Below are 25,756 nucleotides of genomic sequence, written 5' to 3' on the forward strand. Positions count from 1 at the left end.
CCTGTCCTGAACTGACTTGAACTGTCAGCCCAGTCTGTCATGGCTAAGGAGACCTGTTAATGAACTCTACATTTCCTGCCTCAGTCCTTGGGGCCGTGAATACTCTGTCTGTGTTGTCTACCTCTGCTTTCCCTAGGTCTCAGTCTCTGCCATGGTTTCTGATCAGTCTGGCCCGTCTGCTCTGGCCTGGTGGTCTCCTGCTCCGTTTGGTCTGCCATGGTGGTCTCCTGCTCCGTTTGCTCCGCTGTGGTGGTCTTCTGTTCTGTCTGCTCAGACCTGGTGGTCTTCTGTTTCGTCTGCTCCAACCTGGTGGCCTTCTGCTCTGCCGTGGGGATCTTTAGACCCATCTGCCCTGCTGTGGTGATCCACAGCTCCACCTGTAGTGCCGGCCTCACTTTGGCTTCCTGCTCTGCCAGCTCTGCCCCGGCTCCCTGCTCTGTCGGTTCTGTGGCGAACGCACTCATGCAGACTTGGGTATTACAACAAGCTCATTCAACTCCCTGGAGAGCTGAACATGCTTACTCTTCACCACACACAGTCCTTGAACGGCGTGAAAACTGCGGGTGTCAGAGCGTATTTGTCCCTTGCAAGAAGCAAGCAATGAATGCAATGAGCACATTCAACTCCCTCGAGAGCCGGACACACTTGCTCTTCATCACATACACAAAGTGAGAGCAGCGTGAAGCTGCCGGTATAAGAGCATGCTTATTCCTCACAAGGAAACAAGCAATGAGTGCAACGAGCGCATTCAACTCCCTCAAGAGCCGAATGTGCTTGCTCACCAATCACACAACATGCAAGCCATGTGAAATGCTTATCCCTCGCAAGGAAACAAGCAATGAATGCAATGAGCGTGTTCAGCTCTCGAGGGAGTTGAACACACACAACACGCGAGCCATATGAACTGTGGGTATCAGAGCCTCCGATAAGAGAACATGCACTCCTAGTCGTGCTTAGCTTCTACTAGCAAAAACAAATGCGTCCGTGAAGACAAAGAAGAGGATGACGTGTTCTCCTGGCGCCCTTTTATACTGTGGTTGCACAGGTAGTGGCTTCATAGGCTGTCAGTGGCCAGTGTTATTGTCATGTTTAGATGTATGCTTCAAGACACCGGTCGTGCCGAAGGTGTTCCCCATAGCAACCCCTAGAGGACGCCCTTCTATGTTCACTCGAATGGGAATCTGAATGTAATCTGAACTAAAGCAAAATGCAATTTATATTTTAACCCTCTGGGGTTCGAAAAAAAAGCACAAGCGCGGTTTGTGGCAGTTTTTTCGATAACGCCTAAAAGAACTTCAGTTACTCCATCATTTTAAGAGCAATACATCAATCGAATCTGTAAAGGGTCTACTTTTATTTGTATACACTCATAATAACAACAACACTCTGTGGTTTTGTGAAATAAAGAAAACAAACAGGGTGTGCAGTCTGCCGTGTTAGTCTCTGTGATCGTCATTTAGAAATGCGTAACTAAAATGAACTGAAACTCAGTGAATACTCGACACAGAGACATGAGAGATATATCCATAGAAAGCTTGACATGTCTATTTTTAAATGAAGTCTTATTGAAAACAAATATCCTGTGTTAAAGTAATCTGTATGAAACCAACGAAATGTCCAGTCTTTCTCGTCAGACCTAATTATTTTTAATTTAATCCAGAAGCTACTTTCACTTTTGATATTATAATCATCCACGTGAGGCGCATGCAGCGTACCGCACACATCAACGTAAACAAAGCAGTGAGACTTGGCTTCATTGTTCATCTCGGGCTACTTGCATCTTTTTTTCTGGAAGAAGATGCACTGTGAGGAGTAAAATTTATACTTCCCTCAGAGGAAGAAGGCGATGCCACAGTGCGAGATCCACCAAAGGAGTAAGTCTTTCTTTTATTAGCCTACTTACATTAGTTGTTGTGTTACTGTGACATAACTTGTACACATTTATAGTAGTTAGACTTTTTCCAAACTATAATTCCTGACTATATGTATAATCAAGTAAAATGTTATGAAGTATGTTTCATTTCATTGCATCAAAATGTCAGGATGTTTTCAATGTTCTACAAAATAAAAATGACGCAATATAAAAGTAATAGTGTTTACACTGTAACGAATAATAGAGTCTGAGAATGTTTAGACAAAACTAGAGTCATATACTCTGTTTACAAATAGATATAACGTTTATAACGTGCTTAACAATAGTAAATTAGTTTCCAGACATAAAATGTTTTGTATTATATAATACATACAAAGCATGCTTGTGTTTATGACTATAAAATCATATTTATTTATTTATTTATTGTATAACAATAGGATATAAAAGCAATATGTTTATTATTAATACTCTGTTCGTGAATAGATGTTTAACATGCTAAACACTAACAATTAGTTTCTCAGATATAAAATGTTCAATTTTTACAATAGAACAAAGCATGTGTGTGTCTATGACTACAAAATCATAATATATGTATATATTACAGATGCTCCTGATATTAACATGCTTTTTTTAGTGATCTGATACCTGCAGCACAGATGAATACGACATGAATGCCACATGAAGAGTGTTGTACCAACATCAGATGTTCAACTACACTGATATTTTATGGTAAAACAAGTTCCTGGACTACTGATGGTAAGTTTTGTTTCTTGAATCCATGGAAAGAAGCAACAATCACTTAAATATCAGGTATGATTTACTTGTTTCACTTGTTGAACAGAATTCAGAAAACACTTTTTAAGAATGAGGCAAAGCCTGTTCACGTATCTGTACATCTAACATCAGTGTGGTCAATAATGTGCCTTTGACCTTCATTATGTATGTTTTGATTATACTGTGTTGTAAATAAAATACAAATAATCTAAAATTCCATTTTTGGAATCTTCTTGCATTGTTTCTACCTGACAGTCACAGTCTCACTGATAGGCCAATAGAGGAGGGCCCTTTATCGCTCATATTCCCATTCAATTATAAAACGTGTCTTAGAAAATTTAAATCAATACATTGTTTTAGTGAATGAGATGATTTTCACATCATCTTGTAGAAAAAAAAAACAAACCAAAAAAAAACTCTAGCTTACCACATCCAGTTCTCAAAAGTCTTGTGAACTAATGTTCTGAATGTGTTTCATGGCCTTATTCCAGTGACTTTAAAAATGTAGTTTTTCACCAACCACACATAAACGTTGTTTTCTCAAAAACACAAACATGTACATTAATGTTGCTTGCATATTATTGTAGCCCAGTTTGTGCTAATTGCAATGTAATAAGACTTTAGCTATTAATATGTTTTTTTTAAGATACTGAAAAAAATCACAAATGTCAGGGCATGTCAAAACTTCTCCAGGGCCCCAAAACACCCTCAGACCCCAGAGGGTTCATACAAAATTTAAACCAAGTGACAAAACAGATTCATTTAAGACATTAGCTGTTAACTGTCACACCCCTGTGGACTGTTTTTGTGGTTTTTCCCTATGTATGCCCTTATTTGGTCTTTCCTGTGCCGTCTTCAATTATTACGTCATTGTGTAATCATCCACACCTGTCCTTGTCTGATTAGTTTGTGTATATAAGTTTGGGGTTGGACGAGGAGACAATCCGTTGCGATCTTCCTGTTTGTGAGTATCCCCTGATCGAACTGATTAATGTAGTCCTTTATTTGAATGGATCTGATTTCGAAGTCGAGGAGGATTACATGTCTTGTCTGCTTCTACTTCCTCAGCCCCGAACCCGCGGCCCACTCACGAACTCCGGCAGCGGCTAGCTCACGGACTCCAGCCACGGCCTCGCGCTCAAGTAAGCCTGCGACAGCCCCGCGCTCTGGAATTAAGGCATCAAATATGGCAAGCCACATTTATCATAAGGACACTATGGACCCATTTGGATAACATTCTCCTTCGTCTCCGCTGGTCCTGTCCAGCTCTCCCAAGTCTACCCCCCTGATCCACCATGGACGTCTGGACTGTGTACTCGGCCATGGCTTCCCGAGCTTCCTGATCCGCCATGGCCACATGGACTGTATACTCGGCCATGGTTTCCCGAGCTCCCTGACCCGCCATGGCGTCATGGACAGTATGCTCCGCTGTGGCTCCCCGGACTGCATGCTCCGCCGTGGCTCCCCGAGCTCCCTGACCCGCCATGGCATACCGGACTGTATGATCCTGTATGCTGTATGTCCTTATTTGGTCTTTCCTGTTCCGTCTTCAATTATTACATCATTGTGTAATCATCCACACTTGTCCTCGTCTGTGTATATAAGTTTGGTTCTGTTCCCCATTGGTTTGTCGGTTCTTAAAGTCTTTTTGTATCGTTTTGCGTGCAGATTCACTACTGTTCCTGTTCCTGTTCGTTACTGCTCCGTTGTATGGATTAAAGATTATGGATTATTTATTAAAAATAAACTGTGTGTCCTGATTTCGTCTCGTCCCTACTCCTCATTCCCGCATACGACGCTCGTGACACTAATTTAGTTGCTTTTCAAGTTTAGTTTTATACGTAAATTCACTATACCAATCAAAACTTTTGTTCTTTATTCGTGCAAATACATTTTGCTGTTTATATATTTGTATGAGGAAATAGAGTAGTCAAAGTACAGTACAATATTTAAAGTAATCAAATGTAACATGGGTTTTAAAGTTATAAATTTGTCAATCTCACACAGTTGTAGGATTCCATAGAAGTCATTTATTTCCCTTAACCATGCACACATGAAATAGTTTTCAGGAGTTTACAGTTTCATTAATTCACCATCATTTACTTGTAAATATTAAAGTGTGACTATTTTGAGAAAAGCGTAAATACATGTGTTTCACCTCCACCAATTTAAACAAACAAACAAATAATTTAAAGGGGTCATCGGATTACATCCAACAACAGAACAGTTCAATCGCTTAGGAGCCATTCTTGTCTACCCCTGCTCCGGCATTGAAACAATGGTGGTCAGACAGTTCACAGCTGACTCAGTCAGACTTAGTCTACACTAAAACAGCAGTGTCAGTCAACACTCATAGGAGAGGCCTTTGCAGAACTTGTCATTCTGCCAGTAAAAAGTGGATTTTTATCATTATAGGTTGGTTGTGTATATATACTGCCAACACACATTTATGTTCAAACTACACGTAAAAGTGAATTTTGCATCCGATGAGCCCTTTAAAGATGACTAAATAAAACAGTTCAGAGGTGAAACAGCTTTACATCAGTAGTATTAACAGTGGTAAAATAAGACACTTGAATAGCATGTTTTCTATATTTTTTTCTAAAGAAGTGACAACTCTGACATTTAACATCCAAACCCAAAGATTATGTTTTATAAAATAACCTGTGTATGAATGGCACTTGAGCAGTATTTTTTATTTACTTTCTGAATGTGATGTTGTAGTCATCGTTGTTTGATGCAGCAAAGACATCTGAAGAATTTCTTGTACTGCTGCCTAACCTGGACAAGAATGAGACGAGAGATTCAACAAAGATAATTTAACCTCTGAAACTCATGAACCAGAATGGAGTTTGTTTAAAATAAACAGGTAAAAAAAGAGGGTTTTAGAGACTAGATTTTCTTTTTCAGAAATAAATATTCAAGCTTTTTTTCCATAAAAAATAAATAAATAAAAATAAATAAATAAAAGGAGAAAATAAAGAAAAAGGCAAAGGTTTTTTTTAGTTTAAATTAGAATTTTTTAAACAGTTTTAATTGTTTTGGTTCATCTGAACATTCCGTCCGTCACAGGAAATGGAAGAGTAACAGTTTAAACAAACTGCCTCTGACATTCCACTCTAAAAGCCACAGATCACCAAAATAAGATCATGGACCTCAGTAAAAACATCCAGATTATACATGTAAACTGAGTGATGTCTGACCTCATTATTGAGGAAACAATAGATCAGGAAGATGAAGGTTCCCTGCTGGGAGTTCAAGATCAGGAAGAGGATCTCCAGCTCCTTCCTGCCATTAGTGAAGAAACCCAGAATCCAGGGGCAACCAAGAACCACAAACTGAGCCAGTGTTTTAAACACCATAATTCTGCAGAGAAACAGACAAAGAAAGAGTTAATGTGTCTTTATTGACTATATGTGGTTTTATATAGAGTGATTAAATTATAATGTTACTTGATTTGTTTAATCTGTGAAACTTCAGCATCGAGACTTTTGAGAGTTGAGCTCAGACTGATGAAGATCTTGATGAAGAGAAGTGTGTTTGACTGGAAAGTACAAGAGTAATTAATCAATTTGTTTTACTTGTAATATATATAAAAAAAGTCAGCAACACTTTACTTGAAGGGGTGTGCATAAGACTGACATGACACCTTCATAATTATGACATGACACATGAATATGAAGAAGGTTTTATGCATGTTTATGTCAACTATCATTAAGTGTCATTCGCTCAGTTATGTCATTTTTAATGCAAAGATGACATTGATTGAGATGCCTTTGTTATGACATCTTGACATTACCAAGACAAAATAACCTGTCATAAACATGACATAGCAGATTAGTTATCAAGCAATAAACTACTTAGCTTTATGTGTTAACATTACATTAAAGCGTCATGTGGTTGGTTTTGACACTGGCTGTCATGAGGCCATTATAATTGTGTCAATTAATATTATTCTTACCACTTTTTTTTATAGTGGTACAAATTGAATGTGTCACTAAAATGTCATTATGTGCTAATACTCTGTCAAATACTTTTATAACAGTGTCATGAATATTTTTCTTGACCTCAACTACAGTGGTACAAGTTGAACTTGTCATTAAAATGTCATTAAATGTTAATACTCTATCAAATCATTTTATAAAAAGGTCATGAATACTTTTCTTGACCTCAACTACAGTGGTACAAGTTGTTACAACTTGTAAAATGTCATTAAGTCATTAAGTGTTAATACTCTGTCAAATTATTTTATAACAGCATCATGAATATTTTTCATTCCATAATGTTTTTTTTAAGTTTCCTCCAACAGAATGTCAGATAATAGACCATTTGAAATGTCATAAAAAAGATGAATAGGTGTTAGAGAAATAAAATCAATCATCCAATAATAATAATTAAAAGGATAAAATTGTATTTTATTGCATTTGGAGAGTGATTCACCCAGGGTTGTGCTGTATTTTTTATTTTATTTTTTTCAATCGCTGGAATCCAGTCCTCTTGAACGGTTAATAGACTGTTCCTTCTTATCTGGCTTGATAACAAATAATTGCCCAACAGGTGCAAATGCACCTTCTTCTTAATGTTTTTCCATTTTCATCATTTTATTTCCTTACAACAAAAGATTGGTTCCCATTCATATTTTTCTGAGCAAAAGCTGTCATATAGTACAGCAGATATAGTATATAACATATCTTGCTGTCATATAGTACAACATTGTCTTGGTAATATCAAGTTGTCATGACAAAGCCACTGACAGGTTATGATGTATTAGTTTATGTCAAGATGTCATAACAAAGGCATCTCGAACAATGTCATCTTTGCATTAAAAATGACAGTTGTCATAAACATGCAGAAAACCTCCTTCATATTCATAACATGTGTCATGTCATGATTATGAATGTCATATCAGTCTTATGCACACCCTTTCAAGTAAAGTTTTACAAAAAAGTAATGTGAAATGAGAAATATGTTTACTGCTAGTATGACGCAAACAGGACCCAGAAAACTCCAGATGAAGCCTTTATCTATTTTAATCCAGCAGCTGTTTAGAGAAAAATCAATATAATAACTGAATGAATTTGTCAGAAAGGCATTTCAGGTTTTGGAAATGTCACAAAAGTCCAGAGCTGCTTTATTTCCTACTAACTAAATTAACTTAAAAACAACAACAACTCACTGTTCACTGCCGTAGCCTTCAGGAACCAGACCGACAGAGACACACACCACAACCAGAGCAATCAGATATCCAATCACACAGAGGAATCCACTGCTAAGCACCTCCCTCTTTTTGGAGCTGATCTGTGATAGATTCTTCATACAGATGAAGAGCATCACAGCTTCAGTGAACATCCACACAAAGCCGGAGAGAAAAAGGAAGTGCAGAAGGCCTGAGATCACAGCACAGAACACCTGGAGACCATGAGAGACGGTTATGATGATTCTCAGTGAGGCTGTGCTGAGCTGTAGGACTCATTCATCATTCTCACCTGCTGAGGCTGTATGACGTTCAGGAACTGCTGCGTGAGCAGAAACAGAAGATGAGCCAACAGAAGACTGATGCAGATGTTGATTCTAGCCACATTATTCACTCCAGAACTCCAATGACAAAGGGCAAAGGTCAACAGGGCCAAACTGAAGAACACCAGCCCCACAATCACACACACCAGATTCAACAGATCCAGCAGTTGAGAGTCGCTCTGAGAAAACATGTCAGAGTACATAAGTGCCAAATCTGTGCTGTTCTTCAGGTTCTTCAGCAATGTTCTCGTACCTCTGGTGGATGGCTGGTTTGCATGATGAGAGCAAATGTCGACAGATGGACACAGGAACATACAGTGTAGCTGCTGTTGGTCTTTAAAACAGAACAACCATCTACAATCCACACGCTGATATTCCAGTAAACACAGGACAGAGAACCATTGGGATCAAACTCCTGCAAAAACAAGAATGGACAGGCAAAAAATATCAGAATAATGAATATTTGATGTTTTCAGATGTTCGACAAAAACACATTTCAGTCTCTCACTCTGATGTGTCTGAAGGTGAAGTTGACTGGTTTGGTGAGTTTAGTGTTGTTGGTTTTGGGAAGAGTAGCTGAGATCACAGTGGACATCATGGTTTTAACCATGTCATTTGATGTGTTGAAGAAGTCTGGCTTCAGTAGATTCTCCATTGTGCTGTAGCTCATGAAAGCCACAGCAGCTGATCCTGTGTGACAGAAATAGAAAAAGAAACTTACATTATATGTTACAATAAAAACAGCAACCAAAAAAGTAAGTAAAGGTGGTTTAGTGGTAATGGTAAGATGGATCTTCCAACATTTTTAAAAACAAACTAAAACATTTGACATACCTTCATTGTTGCTCTTTGCGATCCCAATGAGATCGATGTCCACAGAAGAATTTGTCGTGTCAAGTTGTGGTATTTTATTTAAAGTGACATTTGGTCCAACCATAAAGACTTGACCCTCTGATTAAACACAAACTAGCAGTTATTTGCTGTTTAGGCTATTTAATTGCATGTACTATATATACATATATATATATATATATATATATATATATATATATATATATATATATACTCACACATACATACACACACCATAAACACACAAATAGAAGATCATGCCGGGCGCACACAAAAGAAATTCGGGATAACTAACTTGTCAACTCTGCTCAGTGACTTTTAATAGTAAAATAACCTCGATACTAAATCTCTAAATCTCTCAGTTTCATTTTTTAGAGAGAGAGACGAACAGTTGCACAAAATTCACACACTCAACTTTCATCTTTCAATTGTTCAGTTCAATTTAAAATTGCTTTATTGACATGACTGTAAAAATACAATATTGCCAAAACATTGAATATATGTGGAGGAACATAATAATAACTTTCATCTCTCTCTCTCTCTCTCTCTCTCTCTCACTCTCTCTCTCAAAAATGGCCATATTTCTATTGTAAAACAGTTGACTAGTATTTAATGTTTGCAACTTCTATCTTACTTCACTTTCTTTCAACACTGAACTGACACTTCCCACTCTGCTTCTGTGAATGGTAATACCTACAGTGGGTACGGAAAGTATTCAGACCCCCTTAAATTTTTCACTCTTTGTTATATTGTAGCCATTTGCTAAAATCATTTAAGTTCATTTTTTTTCCTCATTAATGTACACACAGCACCCCATATTGACAGAAAAACACAGAATTGTTGACATTTTTGCAGATTTATTAAAAAAGAAAAACTGAAATATCACATGGTCCTAAATATTCAGACCCTTTGCTGTGACACTCATATATTTAACTCAGGTGGTGTCCATTTCTTCTGATCATCCTTGAGATGGTTCTACACCTTCATCTGAGTCCAGCTGTGTTTGATTATACTGATTGGACTTGATTAGGAAAGCCACACACCTGTCTATATAAGACCTTACAGCTCACAGTGCATGTCAGAGCAAATGAGAATCATGAGGTCAAAGGAACTGCCTGAAGAGCTCAGAGACAGAATTGTGGCAAGGCACAGATCTGGCCAAAGTTACAAAAAAATTTCTGCTGCACTTAAGGTTCCTAAGAGCACAGTGGCCTCCATAATCCTTAAATGGAAGACGTTTGGGATGACCAGAACCCTTCCTAGAGCTGGCCGTCCGGCCAAACTGAGCTATCGGGGGAGAAGAGCCTTGGTGAGAGAGGTAAAGAAGAACCCAAAGATCATTGTGGCTGAGCTCCAGAGATGCAGTCGGGAGATGGGAGAAAGTTGTAGAAAGTCAACCATCACTGCAGCCCTCCACCAGTCGGGGCTTTATGGCAGAGTGGCCCGACGGAAGCCTCTCCTCAGTGCAAGACACATGAAAGCCCGCATGGAGTTTGCTAAAAAACACCTGAAGGACTCCAAGATGGTGAGAAATAAGATTCTCTGGTCTGATGAGACCAAGATAGAACTTTTTGGCCTTAATTCTAAGCGGTATGTGTGGAGAAAACCAGGCACTGCTCATCACCTGTCCAATACAGTCCCAACAGTGAAGCATGGTGGTGGCAGCATCATGCTGTGGGGGTGTTTTCAGCTGCAGGGACAGGACGACTGGTTGCAGTCGAGGGAAAGATGAATGCTGCCAAGTACAGGGATATCCTGGACGAAAACCTTCTCCAGAGTGCTCAGGACCTCAGACTGGGCCGAAGGTTTACCTTCCAACAAGACAATGACCCTAAGCACACAGCTAAAATAACGAAGGAGTGGCTTCACAACAACTCTGTGACTGTTCTTGAATGGCCCAGCCAGAGCCCTGACTTAAACCCAATTGAGCATCTCTGGAGAGACCTAAAAATGGCTGTCCACCAACGTTTACCATCCAACCTGACAGAACTGGAGAGGATCTGCAAGGAGGAATGGCAGAGGATCCCCAAATCCAGGTGTGAAAAACTTGTTGCATCTTTCCCAAAAAGACTCATGGCTGTATTAGATCAAAAGGGTGCTTCTACTAAATACTGAGCAAAGGGTCTGAATACTTAGGACCATATGATATTTCAGTTTTTCTTTTTTAATAAATCCGCAAAAATGTCAACAATTCTGTGTTTTTCTGTCAATATGGGGTGCTGTGTGTACATTAATGAGGAAAAAAAATGAACTTAAATGATTTTAGCAAATGGCTGCAATATAACAAAGAGTGAAAAATTTAAGGGGGTCTGAATACTTTCCGTACCCACTGTACCTATCTCAATTGTTTTGACATTGATGAGTGCTGTTAGACCCCTTGAGGAAGACCGGGCTAAAAATTTAACTTTTAAAGTTCCCCCATCTGTTTGAAGTACGGGTGAGAGACCAAGGCAGGTGAGCATTGTGGAAAGTGTGTACCACTTTTATAAGATAAGAGTTATGCTCTCATTGTGATGAGTCATGACGTCTAGGCTCCGCTCACGTTTGTTCCTATTCCCGAGGGATGCGGGAAACAGCATTTGTGTCTCGTGGCCCGTTTCTGCCGTTGCCATGACACAGTCCATCTAATCTCGTTGTCATTGCTTTGATCTGTGGGATCCGCACACCCTCTCTAAAGGGGTTGTCAGATGCCTTTCTAATATGCATGTTATTGCATGTTATTATCAGCACTTACTCTCTCGAGTAAGTGCTGAAGTCTTTGTCTAGGAATCTGCTATTTGAGGACAGCTCCGTTCTAGCTCAGAGACTGCTCCCTTTTTAGGGTTTTTAAATAGTTGTCGCCTTGAGCTTCTTGCCTAGACTGTGCTGTCTCCCCTTCTATGTTTTAAGTAGATGGCCCACTTTCATGGTCTGGGCAATCTTCAACTGCTGTTTGAGGATAGCTGTGTCCAGCCCTCTAGTGTTATGGCCACTGCTTACATCAGGCTTTGATCTCAGACGAATGATGTGTATGTGTTCACTCTTCAGCAAATAATTTATTGATTTTACCTCTTGTGAGCTCCGGGTCAATAATACAGTGCTTCGCTAGCCTACTGTTGGACTGACATGGAGTGGGGACCTCCTTACTATAGCCATATGAGGGTGGTTATATTCCAGCCATTGTTATAGCAGGATGGACTTACTTGAATACAGATATCTGAGGTTAGCTGAAGTGGTCCCCTTTCCTATAGCCTAGCTATCTAAGGATAGCTATGTGCTAGCTCAGTGACTGCTCCCCTTCTTAGGGTCTTTACATAGCGGTCTCCTTGAGCCCTTGCCTAGACAGTGCTATCTCCTCTGCTAGGGTTGTAAGTAGATAGTCGGCTCTCTGTGGTCTGAGGGGGAAGGTCTGGCCTGGCCATCTAGGCTAGCTGTGTTTTGTTATTCTGCTCTAAAAGCCTTTACAAGAACTTTAGGACATAGCTATCTGAGGATAGCTGTGTTCTAGCTCAGCAGCTACTCCCTTTCTGGTTAGCCTCTTCAGTGGTCTTGTATATCCAGGCTATGCTATGTTCCCCTTGATCTAAATTGTGTTCCCCTATTTCTGCCAGGTTATATGAGTGGCCTGTGGCGTCAGTGGCCAGGCCCCTTTCTGAGGAAATGCTACAGTGACTGTGAGAAGGACCAACCACTGGAATCTTGTAAGACACTGATAAATCTACCAGAGCCAGTATTAAAAATCAATCTTAAAAAAAGAACCAAGTCTGAGCGTAGCGGAGGAAGTCATTAGGAGGCTGAGAACCAAGTCAGCACCAGGACCCTACAGCACTGGGTGCCCTACAAAGTCTATTACAAAAAGTTCAGCTTAAGAGTCTCTGCTGGCCCACTGCCTTTGGACTGGCACCAATTAGAAAGTAGGAATCATCACAAGGCGCACCATCTCGGTGACCTTCTTCACACTGGCAATGAATATGTCGGTCAAGGCAGCAAAGTCAGAGTGCTGAGGCCCTCTCAGCAAGTCTGTAGTGAGGCAGCCACCTGGTAGGGCTTTCATGGACAACCTCACAGTTACAACAACAACAGTGCCCAGAGCTAGGTGGATCCTCCAGGGGTTAGAGAAGCTCATGCTGTTGGTGCAAATCCCATTCTTTAGTGTAGAAGAAAAGTAAAAAAAGTGACTGATAAGTTCCCCTTTATGTTGGGAGAAGATCTTATGTAAGGGGTCTTGGAAAGGTCTTTAGCTGCAGCCTGAGAGACACATACTTCATCAAGACTACCACGGGTGATCTGGGGAGGTGGCTGAGAACTGTGAACAAGTCTGGGCTCTTAGGGAAATTCAAGGCCTGGGTCTACCAGCATGGAATCCTCCCAAGAAATCTTTGGCCCCTCATCTATGAAGTACCTATTACTGTAGTAGAAAGTTTTGAGCATAAAGTGAATAGCTATTCACGCAGATGGTTGGACATCCCACACGGTTTGAGCAGCATTGGGTTGTATGGTAACAGCAATAAGCAAAGACTGCCATTTAGCTGCATCAGGGAGGAATTTATTGTTGCATGGTCATGAAAACACCTGCAATATTCGGATTTGGAGGATGCTGAAGTGTCCGGAGCAGGCATCATCGTGAGGACAGGGAGGAAGTGGAAGAAAGGATGCAGTCCAGCAGGCAGAAGGTAGGCTGAGGCACAAGGCTCTCCTTGGGACTGTCGCACAGGGCAGGACTCAGAAGCTTAACACCAACCTGATCCAACACTGCCAATGAGAAGGAAAGGCGGTTGTTAGTGCAGGAGGTGGTGTGTGCTTCAGTGGGGGAAGAATGAGAAAGTAGTTTTTTTTAGCAATGAGAAAACAGAGTGCCTGGGTAAAGTGGGAGCAGGCAATGGAACGGAAGGTGATCTGGCAGGATGTATGTAATGGAACCCACAGAGGATCAAGTTTTTGATTCAGGGGGTGAATTACATCCTCCCTAGCCCAGCCAACTTCTTTGTCTGGGGCAAGGTAGAAACCCCAGCATGTCCCCTGTGTTCCAAGACAGGCACTCTTGAACATATTCTGAGTAGCTGTTCCCAGGCCCTGGGTGATGGCTGTTATCTCTGGAGACATGACCAAGTTCTTAAGACCAGCTGAGGCAAAGGGATTGGCGAGAACAGAAAGGCAAACATTACAGCCAGGACAGGGGTGGATCTAGAAAATAATTTTAGGGTGGCAAAGGGGTCTATGAGGGGTTGCAACACCAAAGCAAGACCCCATGCATAGTTTTAGGGCATTTATAGCCTGACATACACAGCTGTGTTCACAAATATTGTATTACCATAAGTTAATCATCTATACTGTTTAAAATGAAAACTAAATAACATTTCAATATCCATCATGCCACCAAGTCAATACCCACCATAAAAAAAAAAAAACCTCCAACAGGTTATAAATGTTTCTGAGCTTGTATCACCAAAAATTTTCTGTCACTAACGGAGGTAGGAATGTCTGTAATCATCCACAACACATATTAACCATATACTCTAGCAACAACCCAGCAACTGCATAGCAAGAGCCTAGCAACCACCCAGAATATCCTAGCAACCAACTAGCAACACTTTATCAAACATTTAGAACATCTGACCAAACTATTTATGTTTTTAAACAAGCCTTTAAGACAAGCTACCATAAAATATCCTTTCAAATTTTTCAATCTAGTCATTACAGGTGTTCTTAAATGCTTATATTTAAGAACAATTCAAATACACAGATGACTTTCCTGCCAGTGAACACTCATGAGATCAATAACACTATAACAAAAAACAGATACAGATGTATAAATCAGCAATTAACTTTTGGGGAAAAAAAAAATAAATAAATAAATAATAATAGCTTTACTACTGTAAACTCAGACAGCAGCTGACTCCGTGCCGGATCCGTTTTTAAACCAGCAAATCCGCATAACAGTCACATTCATTTCAGTCCTGTAAAAGGGACTCAGCCCCAGCCCGGGTTTCAGTGGGCGGGAACAGCAGTCACGCAGAACCTGATTTTACCAAGTACAACATGTTCCTGAATCAACATCTTTGTTTACCCTGGGACAACATTGTGATTAACCAATCAGATCTGAAAAAAACAGTTTATAGTTTTTGTGAAGTTTAGGCTTACAATCAGTGTTTGGTGATTGTACATCAGTGTCATTCATCTATCATTTCCTCTGATTTTAGGGATTACTCATGGGTAAGGTTAAGTTTAGGTGTAGGGATGTGGTCAAGATTACATTTTTGGATTAAAATGTTGTTCCAGGGTCAACAAAATGTTGACCCAGGAACACATCTAACTCAGCAAAATCAGAACGTGCCAACAGTCACAGAGCGGATCCACGCCCGTGGAAACGAACGTGCCTATTCTTTTTTCCCCCTGAGTTTAGAAGACGATCGAGGCAGATACAGACTGTACGCTGCTACCCCAAAAACTTCATCAAGGTAAGTCACATGGTGTGATCAAACTGTTCTATTCATAAATTAATTTCTACTTATTATGTTGTGCACTCGTTAACTTAAAGGTTTGGTGTTTTTATTGCTCTTAGATCGGCGTTGCATTGTAATGTTAGTGAACTAAGTTATCAGAGGGATTGCTAACACGAAAAAGACGGCCCGGAGGTCTGTAATTATACGTAATTAATGAATTTTAACTTCATATATTTATTTTTAATATTTAAGATTGCTGCCGGGTAATTAGTGACAGGCTAACGGTTAATGGTTAAGTGCTAGGTAAAACTTTTCGCACACCCTTTAGGCTGCATTTATTTGATCAGAAAGGTAATATTGTGAAATATCATTACACTATGAAATAATATCTTGTAATTATAAATGTATTATTAATTATACATGTAATTTATTACATTTGTGATGTGACATGATCCCTCTGAAATCATTCTAATCATAGATATGTGTAGCATATATTTACCTATGACTATTATGCTAATTTGGTCCTGGATTGTTATTGGTTCTCAGTTATCAATAATGGTTCTTTTTATTATCAGTTGTAAAGAAAAAAACAGAAGGTTCAAAAGAACATGCTTTATTTTAAATGTTTTTTTTTTTTTTTTTTTTTTTTTTTGCAAAATTATAAATGTTATAAATGTTACTTTTATCAATTGAATGCCTATTGCTAAATAAAAACAGTAATTGCTATTAAATAACACACACACACACACCAAACATTTGAATGGTTGTATATAATGGTTTCTGCATATTAGGAGCACAACTGTTTTTTAACAGTGATAATAATCAAAAATGTCTCCTAAACAGCAAATCAGCATATTAGAATGATTTCTGAAGGATCATGTAACACTGAAGACTGGAGTAATAATGCTGACAAATTTGCTTTGATCAAAGCAATAAATTATATTTTAAGGTATATTAAAATAGAAAACCATTATTTTAAATTTGAATATTTCACAATATTACTTTTTTTTTTTCTGCATTTTTGATCAAATAAATGTTGGCTTGAGGAGCATAAAAGACTTATTTAAAAAACATTAAAAATAGTAATGTGTCCAGACTTTTGACCAGCCCAGTCCCCTTGAATAAACAGGCAGAACGCTTTCAGGTGCATCCTGAATGATAAAAACAGAGAAGGGCACTGAGGAGGCAGACATGTATTACATTATATTGTTTGATATATCTTTTTCAATTTCAGGTTCCACCCGGGAGCTGGGGCTGTCAAATAGTAAGGTGAGTCCCTATTTTTGTTGAATTTTTTATTTATTTATTTATTCTTTTGTGTGTTCAGTGGAGTTTGAGTTATTCAAGCTATTTGAATGCCACAATATATAACTGTGTAGTTATATTGTTGAGTGCTTGAAAAGGTTACAACTAGTGCTGTTCAAAACACTGATTGGTAGGGCCGATTGTGGCTCACAGCTTTTCTGGAGAAATGCTTCTTCAAACAACTTCACACTCAGCATCCTGAACAATATAACTGTCATGACAGTCATAGTCCTCTAGCAATACTACAGTCTGTGTGTCATTTGGGCACAAACAATTTTTCATCTCCAGTCAGTGATTAAGGGAAGTGTGTGTGACACTGATGTCATGTGCACTAATTTATCTAGCTCTTACAAAATTACTCCACTTCCAAAATGAAAATTTCCTGATTATTTATTCACCCCCATGTCATCCAAGATGTTCGTGTCTTTCTTTCTTCAATTGAAAAGAAATTAAGTTTTTTGAGGAAAACACTTCAGGATTTTTCTCAATATAGTAGATTTCAATGGGGATTAACAGACTGAAGGTTAAAATTGCAGTACACGATCCCAGCTGAAAATAATGGTCTTGTCTATTGAAACAATCGGTTAATTTCCAAAAAAAAAAAAAAAAAATGTATATACTTTTTAAACTCAAATACTCCAATCTCATTTTCTGCTCAAACTTCAAAATCATCCTACATTGCTGCAGAAGTACCGACCCAGTGTTTACAAAGTGACCGTGTAAAGAAGATGTGAGATTGTAATAATCCTGACCTCCTGTACCCCTCATACTATCCTGAAAAGCAGACATGACCCAAGTCTAGTCTAGAGAATCATAGGACATGGTGTACTGTTGTGCTTCCTTATAAGGATGTGATGTTTGATCTTTCACTTCTCCGTATTTACCATATAAATGTTGGAGGCTTCTCTTAATAAAATGCCTTTGAGTGAATTGCACTTCTGTGTGTGTTCATTTCATTGGTCCGGGATCCCGACTCCATCGAGTCCATAGATTAATGAGACCCTAACTGTTTTGAACCACAGAGTATGCATAGAGTAAGCATTTAAACCGCATTTTTAACCTTCAATCCGTTAATCCCTAATTAAAGTCCACTATATGGAGAAAATTCCTAGAATATTTTCCTCAAAAACTTAATTTCTTTGTGACTGAAGAAAGAAACACATGAATATCTTGGATGACATGGGGGGTGAGTAAATTATCAGGAAATTTTTATTCTGGAAGTGGAGTAATCCCTTAATGCAACGTGTTTCCCTCTGGAGCATCGAGCATTTGAGCCTTCTGTAATAGTTGCATATGAGTCCCTCATTCGTCCTCAGTGTGAAAAGTTGGATCTCAAATAATAGAGTCATTGTTGGAAAGGGTTCAAATACACAAATATGCTAAAAAAAAAAAAAAAAAAAAAAAAAAAAAAAAGTGGGACCTGAAGGATTTTTATGAAGAACAGCAGACAGTTTAAGTGTTAAGGACAAACAAGAGACTCATGAGCAACTATCACTGAACAAATAAACACAGCTGTGGATTCAGGTAACAACACAGAAGGGCTCGCAATTGCGACCGTTTTGGTTGCATATGCTATCGGAATTTAATCTGCGCGACCTCAAAATATATTTGGGAGCATTTGTGCGAGTGCGAGTAATTGTTGTGGTGCGACTTGTTGTCATTTCTTTACGAAACTTTCGCTAAGTACTGCCCAGTATATGACTGCTGTGAGCTGATACAGTGAGCTGTTCTATCCAACATTAGCTTACATAACTAATTAAACTTAATCTTTACATTCTTAGCATTAATGCAGATTTTAGATATTAGACGTTAGTCACTCACATTACGCTCCGTTGGAACGCGGAACCAGCCGGTTTTTGCTCCAAACGTTTTCTTTCAACCAATCTCTGTTCCAGATTTGCACTGCATTGCAATTAGGGGTGTGCGATATGAACATTTTTGATTCTTGACGATTAAAATATCCCTACGATCTGCTATTATTGAAGAAATAAAGTAGGCCACATCCTGTCCGTTGCAGTTTTGGCGCCTCCGTCTCACGCGACGTACACTCACACCAAATGTTTACTCAGCAGCAGAATTGCACTCACTAAACACTGCACTTATTTGCAATCACACAAGTGCATTATTTGTATGTGCTTTAAAACTTGCTGCTTAAACATTTCATTCGCGTGCTGTTCTGACATGCGCTTACATTTGAAGCAAGCGTGCGCACTCAAAAAAAAAAAAAAAAAATATATATATATATATATAAATAAATAAATAAAATAAAATTACAAATAAATAAAAAGCCCGTCAAACAGCGCCTGATTACTGGACTAAGTTATCTTTCATGTGTGGCCCAGGTGTTTTATGTAGCATAATTTCACAAAGCTGAAGTCTGTCAGACCATTCTGTTTTTGCTTCAGGTGTTGATATTATAATCTAATTTAAATCAGAAACGGCTCATGCGTGCAGGATCTTTGTGTGGATTAAGTTTAAAAATGCAGTGGTTGCCTCTATGGCTACAGAGAGTTTGACCTGTAATAGAGAAAATAAACATCTTGTTCATGTACTCATATTTTCATTCTTTCTTGTCCCTTTCTTAAGGCAATAAATATTTTTTTTTTTTTTTTAAAAAAGGCTTTCAAAATCAGCCCATTTGTTTGTAAAGCATTGGCAGATCAGAATCGCCCATGAAGAATCAAGATCAGGTTGGACTGATGAAGCTATAATCACCTTGCTGGCCATTCCTCTCAATTGGCAGTTGTGGTGCTGCTTAATATTCATTGGGTGTTTCAAAATTTTATTTGGTGCTCCTAATTTTTTTTTTTTTTTTTTTTTAACTTGGGAGCACCAGTGCCATCAAGTAAAAAAGTTAATTCCAAGCCCTGACACAGTATTAAGAATCAAGGGTATGTAAACTTTTGAACAGTGTCATTTTTATAAATTCACCTACTATTTTCACTTGTGGACTGTAAACTTCTTTTGTGTGAGAGATGGCAATAACATTTTTTTCCACATTTAATCTTTTTTTAGAGACAACGGAAAGGAGGGAATTTTCTTTAAGCTTTGGAATCAGACGGAGGACTTGCATTTACCTCAAGAACGACACTGCACAAGACTATTACAACTAGAACCAACTCAAGCACACATTGTGTAGCACTGTTTTACACTTAGTGAATATTATGTACAGTAAGCACTAGAAGTAGAGACATGTACTACTTGGGGTAGTGTTTTAAATAAACTTTCATTTTACTTTTTTGTGCAAGTCCACTTCCAGAACAACAATTTACAAATAATTTACTCACCCCCTTGTCATCCATGATGTTCATGTCTTTCTTTCTTCAGTCTAAAGAAATTATGTTTTTTGAAGAAAACATTTCAGCATTTTTCCCCATATGATATGGACTGAAGACTGATATGGTGCCCCGATTTTGAACTTCCAAAATGCAGTTTAAATGCGGCTTCAAACGATCCCAAATGCAGTTCTAAACGATCCCAGAAGGGTCTTATCTAGCAAAATGATTGGTTATTTTCATAAAAACAATACAATTTATATACTTTTTAATGCCAAATGCTCGTCTTGTCTTACTCTGCCTAGACCGTTTTTGTTCCAGTTCATGACAGTTAGAGTATGTCAAAAAACTCCCATCTCATGTTCTCCCTCAACTTCAAAATCATCCTATATTGCTGTTTACCTTTTTTTCTAGTGTTAACTGTGCTTTGGTAGGAGAGGATGAAATGGGCACAGGAGAGAAAGTGGGGGAAGTATGAGGAACTGCTGGAGGCCTGCCATGGGAATGGGTGGGAAACTAGGTGCAAGCCAGTGGAGGTGGTTTGCCGAGGGTTTCCAGGTCATTCCCTAAGGAAGGCTTATAGGATGTTGGGAATTATGTGGGCAAGTCGAATAAGAGCTATTAACAAGAGCATGGAGGCTGCAGAGCGGGCGTCAAGATGACTATAGCTAAAAAGGGGAGATGTGTGGGGACCGCAAAACACCACTTGGACACAGGCCGAGGCTTGATCAGCTTCGGTTGGGTCACATGAAAGAGAGCACTGAAAGACTTGAAACACCCAATGATCAACACTAATGGTGTGTCCAAGTGGATCATCAGAGGATGTATAAGTAACATTTTTCACCAAAAGTACAAAGCAAAAAAAAAAAAAAAAACAAAGTTGCCAAAGAAGAATCTGCAAGCTGGGCACTTTTCCAACAACTGAGGTGAAGCCCTGCGCTTCACCAAAAACAGACAGGTCTGACTCCGCAAAATCAATCAAATCTTCCAGTTCAGCTGGGGAATGGGGTGCTCAAACCGTGCTTTGATTTGATTGTCAATCACTGGCGTTAGCATTTCAATACTTTAGTGAATATATGAGCTGTGTTCTGATTTTAAATTTGTAATGCGATCTGGGAAAACCCGTCGGATGTCGCGCTGCGGCGTTTTCAGGGTCACTTTTTTGTCAAAATTAGGTTTTCATTAAATTATTATTCTATAACTTCTTGTCTATCATCTCTTAAAATATCTCAGCGAGATTCACTTGTTTAGTGCAGAAAAATAGCCATTTATTGCAGCGAGCAGAAATGACTGTCTTTCTCTTATGTTAAGAAGGCGCTGCGGATGTGTTTTCCCTTAACACCACAGAAACAGTTAACCTATCAAAATGAACCACGTAACGTATTTAGTAAAGGAGTATTAATTCACATTCTCCGCCAGTCCTGTGTAAACTACGGCACACAAAGTTATTTATTTATTTATTTATTTAATATTGTGAGATGGAAGAGCGCAACAACGCCGTCTAAAGTACTGCAGCTGCTCACTTAACCGATCTCACTCGTCTCAATCTGTTCAATCTTAGTGTTATCAGTTCCCCTAAACGATGTTACAAAGGACTGTTTCACATCCAGATTTTAAGGATCGGATGATGAAGTTACTAAAGGGGAGTCCGATGACAGTCTGTTTTATGCACAGTGCGCGAACAGTTCCGCTGCGCTCGATTTTACTACAAGGTAGGCTGCATTATTTGTGCTATCTAAACAATAAATGGGCGATCAAAAGTTCGGAGACTAGTCAGTTTGTGTAATGATGCAGTTTAGCGCTCCTAACTTGACAAACAGCTCTTGTTAAACCCGTAAAGTGAAAGTGAAAGTCGTCTCACTTTAAAGCCGTTTTTCTCAAAATTCCATTCCTGAAAATCGTCGCTATCAGCCAACCTAAGATAGCCATAACTTTGGTTACGTTCAAGCTATGGACAAAATAAAAACAGTTTTGGAAAGGGCTTGAACCTTTCCTATGGTATTAAAACCTAAAAAAGTTAACATTTCACCATGTGTTGGGTTTTCCTATCACATCACATTTTAATTTTGACAGCTCTTGAAATGGGTCATACCACTGATATTACCAGAGCACTCAGCAGTTTAAGTAAACAGAAAACTCCAGATAGGAATGTGTTTGAAATAATTGGCTTCTGTGGTTCCAAGTTGTTCATAATATATTATTTAAAATTATTTACTGTGATACAGGCTATGGCGAAAAGGGTTGCATCGCAATTGTGTGCTTATTGTCTTTGTTTCATCAGTCAAAGCGTCTCTGTATTGTATCACATTGCCTCATTTAGAGTAAAAATAGAGAAAAAAAAAACCTTTGTAACACAATTACTTTGAGTAGTTTTTCAGCAAACCACTTTTTGACTCTTATTATTTTTCAGTACTTTCACTTGCGCTCAAGTACATTATTTCTTAGGTAGCAATTCTTTTACTTAAGTACAGTTTTTTAGTACTCAGCTGGTAATGTTGTTTGTGGTGTTGTTTAATCATCTGCTGATATTTTGAGAGATTTAATGTCTTCTTTTCAGTTGATTTCATCTAAGGCTGTGGGGCTGGAAGTTGTAAGGGGATAGTTGTGGCTTTTGTGTGTAACTAAGGCCTTGTCCACACGTACACAAGTATTTTTTATGAGTTTTTCCCGCCCATATGAAAATGCAAAAACACGCTAAAGCGCTGTCAAGAGCATGCCAACCCAACAGGTGGCGATATAACCCTAACTGTAAAGCCATGTTGGCCAATCAAAGACTCGCCTCATGTAAACAAAGAAGATAGGGGTTCACAATCTAGATAACACTCTGACGTCACCAGCTACATGACAACACTGCAACTGGTGTTTCTGAAAATCTTCACTCTGTCAGGAGTTTTAGTTTTAGTGAGCTGATACTGTGTTTGCGTGTTGAGGAATGACCAAACCGCATAGAAAAATCAGTGGTTTTTGAAAATACCTGTATTTGTGTGAACAGGGAAATAGTGCTTGTGTTTCTCTTTCCTATAGTGATTCTGCGTTTCCTGCTTTCTTATAAAAGCTTATAACTCTGCACAATTAAACAGTTACTGCTGCATTTGTTGCTGTCTGACTCACCCCTGCTCTCTTCATAAAGTCACTGACATCATATGTAATCATGTTTTATCATCAGTAATAATGGTCTCCACTTACCAACAGTAGCAAGAGTAAAACTGACAATGTCACTTGTGACTGTCGGCTTCACCAATGTAGAGATGAGTTTTTCACTGGTTTTTAACATGGTGTTTCCATAGGAGGCTAGTTCAGTTGGTTTTGTCGATGATAATGACTCTGAAGTCTTCTCTGAAGCGTTGAAGGCCACAGTCAAAATGTTTGTCACAATCTAATTCAATGATCAGATAAATGCAATTCAACAGAGTTACTGTACATTACTGTATTGTGCACTGTAAATGTCAAGAAAGCCAGACAGGAATCCATGTATCATTCGTCCATTCGTTTTTTGATTTAATATTGAAAGAAGAAACATGAGAAAATGGCTCCTTTTTGGGTTTTTTCATTTTTTCCAGAAAAACATAAAACAAGAATTCAGCTTGATTTTTCGTTTATCGTTCAGGGGTGGAAAAATGAATAAACAGCTTGAAAATTCAGTTTCTACACGTGGGCGGAATGAAACGCCCCTTGCTGCTGATTGGTCAGCCGAAGATCAAACCATGCCCCCATCAGTTCTTCCGCAGTTTGGCGCAGAATAATAGTCCTCCGCTGCTGCTGTTGAACGGATAATTAACGCGTTTATTGCAACTACATTTAATCATTTTCTCACGAAACAACCACACTAACGAACGGCTCGACACAACGCGTACCGGGGCAAAGCCTAGACAGGGCTTTCTTCTGTGTGCTATTCTCAAAGTGCCAGGGGGTGCGCCAAATAATTTGCTATAGACTACCGTTTTTTCTGGACTGTAAGTCACGTTTTTTAATCATTAAACATGCTGTGATTTATTCCAAAGTAACTTATATAATGCATTTAAAGTCAAATAACCTTAATGTAGACTGTTAAAAGTAGACGCGTCAGCTGTTATAGTTCATGTTTGTGGCATACGCCTGAAAGATCTTCAGGGATACGAAAGCAGCGCATTCTAATGTTTTCTATATTTTTCCAATGGTCCTCATTTTAAATTTACAAAAATAAAAAGACATTTTTACCATTTCGAATGTTGTCCCGCTCTTATCTGTATGACTGCAAATGACAGAGTATTAAGTTGTTTCCGCTGCTGGGGAAAGAAATTCAAATGATGGCATTGGCTCCTTGCGCGCTCACACAATCAACCAAACATAAGTTATTATGCTTACTTAAATGTGTCTGTTGTACAATAGACTATAGGCTAAATGTAACTTGTATAGTTGCTGACTGTTATTTTGCTTGCATATTGGGACCTTGCTCTGGTAGTCAGAATGACAGTTCTTGTGTGAACGTTAGACTTACACCAAAGTCAATTACTATTCTTTCCTTTTTGTATTAGTGTATTAGTGTTTAAAAATTGAATGTACAACTAATCTAATTATTTGTATCTTTTATTTATTTATTTATTTTAAATTCACTGGGCGATCAGGGTAGGCTGCCATTAAAAGGACAGCCATCAAACTCTGCCAACTAATGCAAAGCATAAGTAAATTTATGTATACATAGAAGAAACCCTGCAAACACGTCCACTTGGGGCCCACATGGGCCTCACTTGGGCTAGTTGGGCTTTAGCTGGGCATGGGCTCAGAGTGGGCTTTGTCGTTGGGCCCCACATGGGCAGTAGGTGGGCTAAATTAATTATGGGCTCCAGTTGGGCTCCACTCCTAAGATATTACCAATTCAAATTTGATTATGTCAGACATGTATGCTATTTTCTAACAATAGCCACTGGGCTAGGTCCATTTTTTTATACAAATTTTATTAGACTATTAAGCTATTTAGAAGCCACAGCAATTTAGTGGTCTTAAGTACTATATGACTTTCAACAGACAAGTTTGGCACATCAGGTTTTTCCACAAAATATTCAAATATGATTCAAACCCTAAAGTAAGTGCGCACTTTGTGCAGCGCTCATCCGGAAAGCTCCACCCCCATCACAACTTTGCCGCCTTTGAGTCTTAAGGATTCATTACAGTGTCGCGTGGACAAAAGACAGGTAAGAAACTCAATGTATAATAAACAGGGGATGATTTTACCGTATGATGTACTTGTTGCATTTACATTTAACGTTAAAGCAAAAACGCTGATGAAAGTCCATTTGAATGTCAGCAATGTTTTATCGGCTAAGGCACTCCCGCCAGGATTTGAATCCCGTGGCCGCGGGAGCACACAGAGAAGCAGAGTTTAACTGCTGCACTACGAATTCACCTCTTAAATGGAACAAATAGCGTCGTGGAAGGGTTTTCCATAGTAATAAGGGAAAATTATCTACATAAATATGTTTATTGGCTGTTACATTAAGGCGACGTGTGAATTGTTTAATGCGTCGTTTAATATTGTGGATTAATCGACAGTGTTTTCCAAAGTTCCATATTACCATGCACCTTAGCTATAGGGCGACTGATGCAGGGGTTTTCCTGCATTTTTTCGCGGCCGTCAAAGCCTTATTTTATCGGTGAATGACTGCTGTGTGTCTGGGCGAATATATGAACGAGCAGAGAGTGAGAGAGCCCTGCCCGGTCGCGCGCACGCACTCACTCTCACCGTCTTCAAACAACATGAG

The 25,756-nt window shown here is 38.9% G+C and overlaps 1 protein-coding gene across 1 annotated transcript; it reads right to left on the bottom strand.

Moving 5' to 3' along the window:
• Positions 1–4,691: 4,691 nt before the first annotated feature.
• LOC127162313 (adhesion G protein-coupled receptor E3) lies at positions 4,692–24,808 on the bottom strand. The gene is made up of 11 exons (XM_051105101.1): positions 24,746–24,808; positions 23,205–23,394; positions 8,999–9,115; positions 8,673–8,854; positions 8,418–8,579; positions 8,134–8,343; positions 7,824–8,056; positions 7,622–7,688; positions 6,100–6,191; positions 5,851–6,013; positions 4,692–5,428 (listed from the first exon to the last, which is right to left on the bottom strand). Exons 1-11 carry the CDS (start codon positions 24,806–24,808, stop codon positions 5,372–5,374), a joined length of 1,536 nt encoding a protein of 511 aa, XP_050961058.1. The 3' UTR covers positions 4,692–5,371.
• Between the last annotated feature and the right edge of the window lie 948 nt (positions 24,809–25,756).

This window comes from Labeo rohita, unplaced genomic scaffold (genome assembly GCF_022985175.1).
Source record: "Labeo rohita strain BAU-BD-2019 unplaced genomic scaffold, IGBB_LRoh.1.0 scaffold_884, whole genome shotgun sequence".
NCBI lineage: Eukaryota > Metazoa > Chordata > Actinopteri > Cypriniformes > Cyprinidae > Labeo > Labeo rohita.

Bases quoted from the DNA above. Each gene is read 5' to 3' on its own strand.
- LOC127162313 (XM_051105101.1), bottom strand. From the start codon at position 24,808: ATGTGGGGCCCAACGACAAAGCCCACTCTGAGCCCATGCCCAGCTAAA. The intron at 6,192-7,621 runs GTAAACATATTT...TGTACTTTCCAG, and splicing joins CTGTTTGCGTCATACTAGCA to TCAAACACACTTCTCTTCAT. The intron at 6,014-6,099 runs GTAACATTATAA...GTTTCTCTGCAG, and splicing joins TCACAGATTAAACAAATCAA to AATTATGGTGTTTAAAACAC.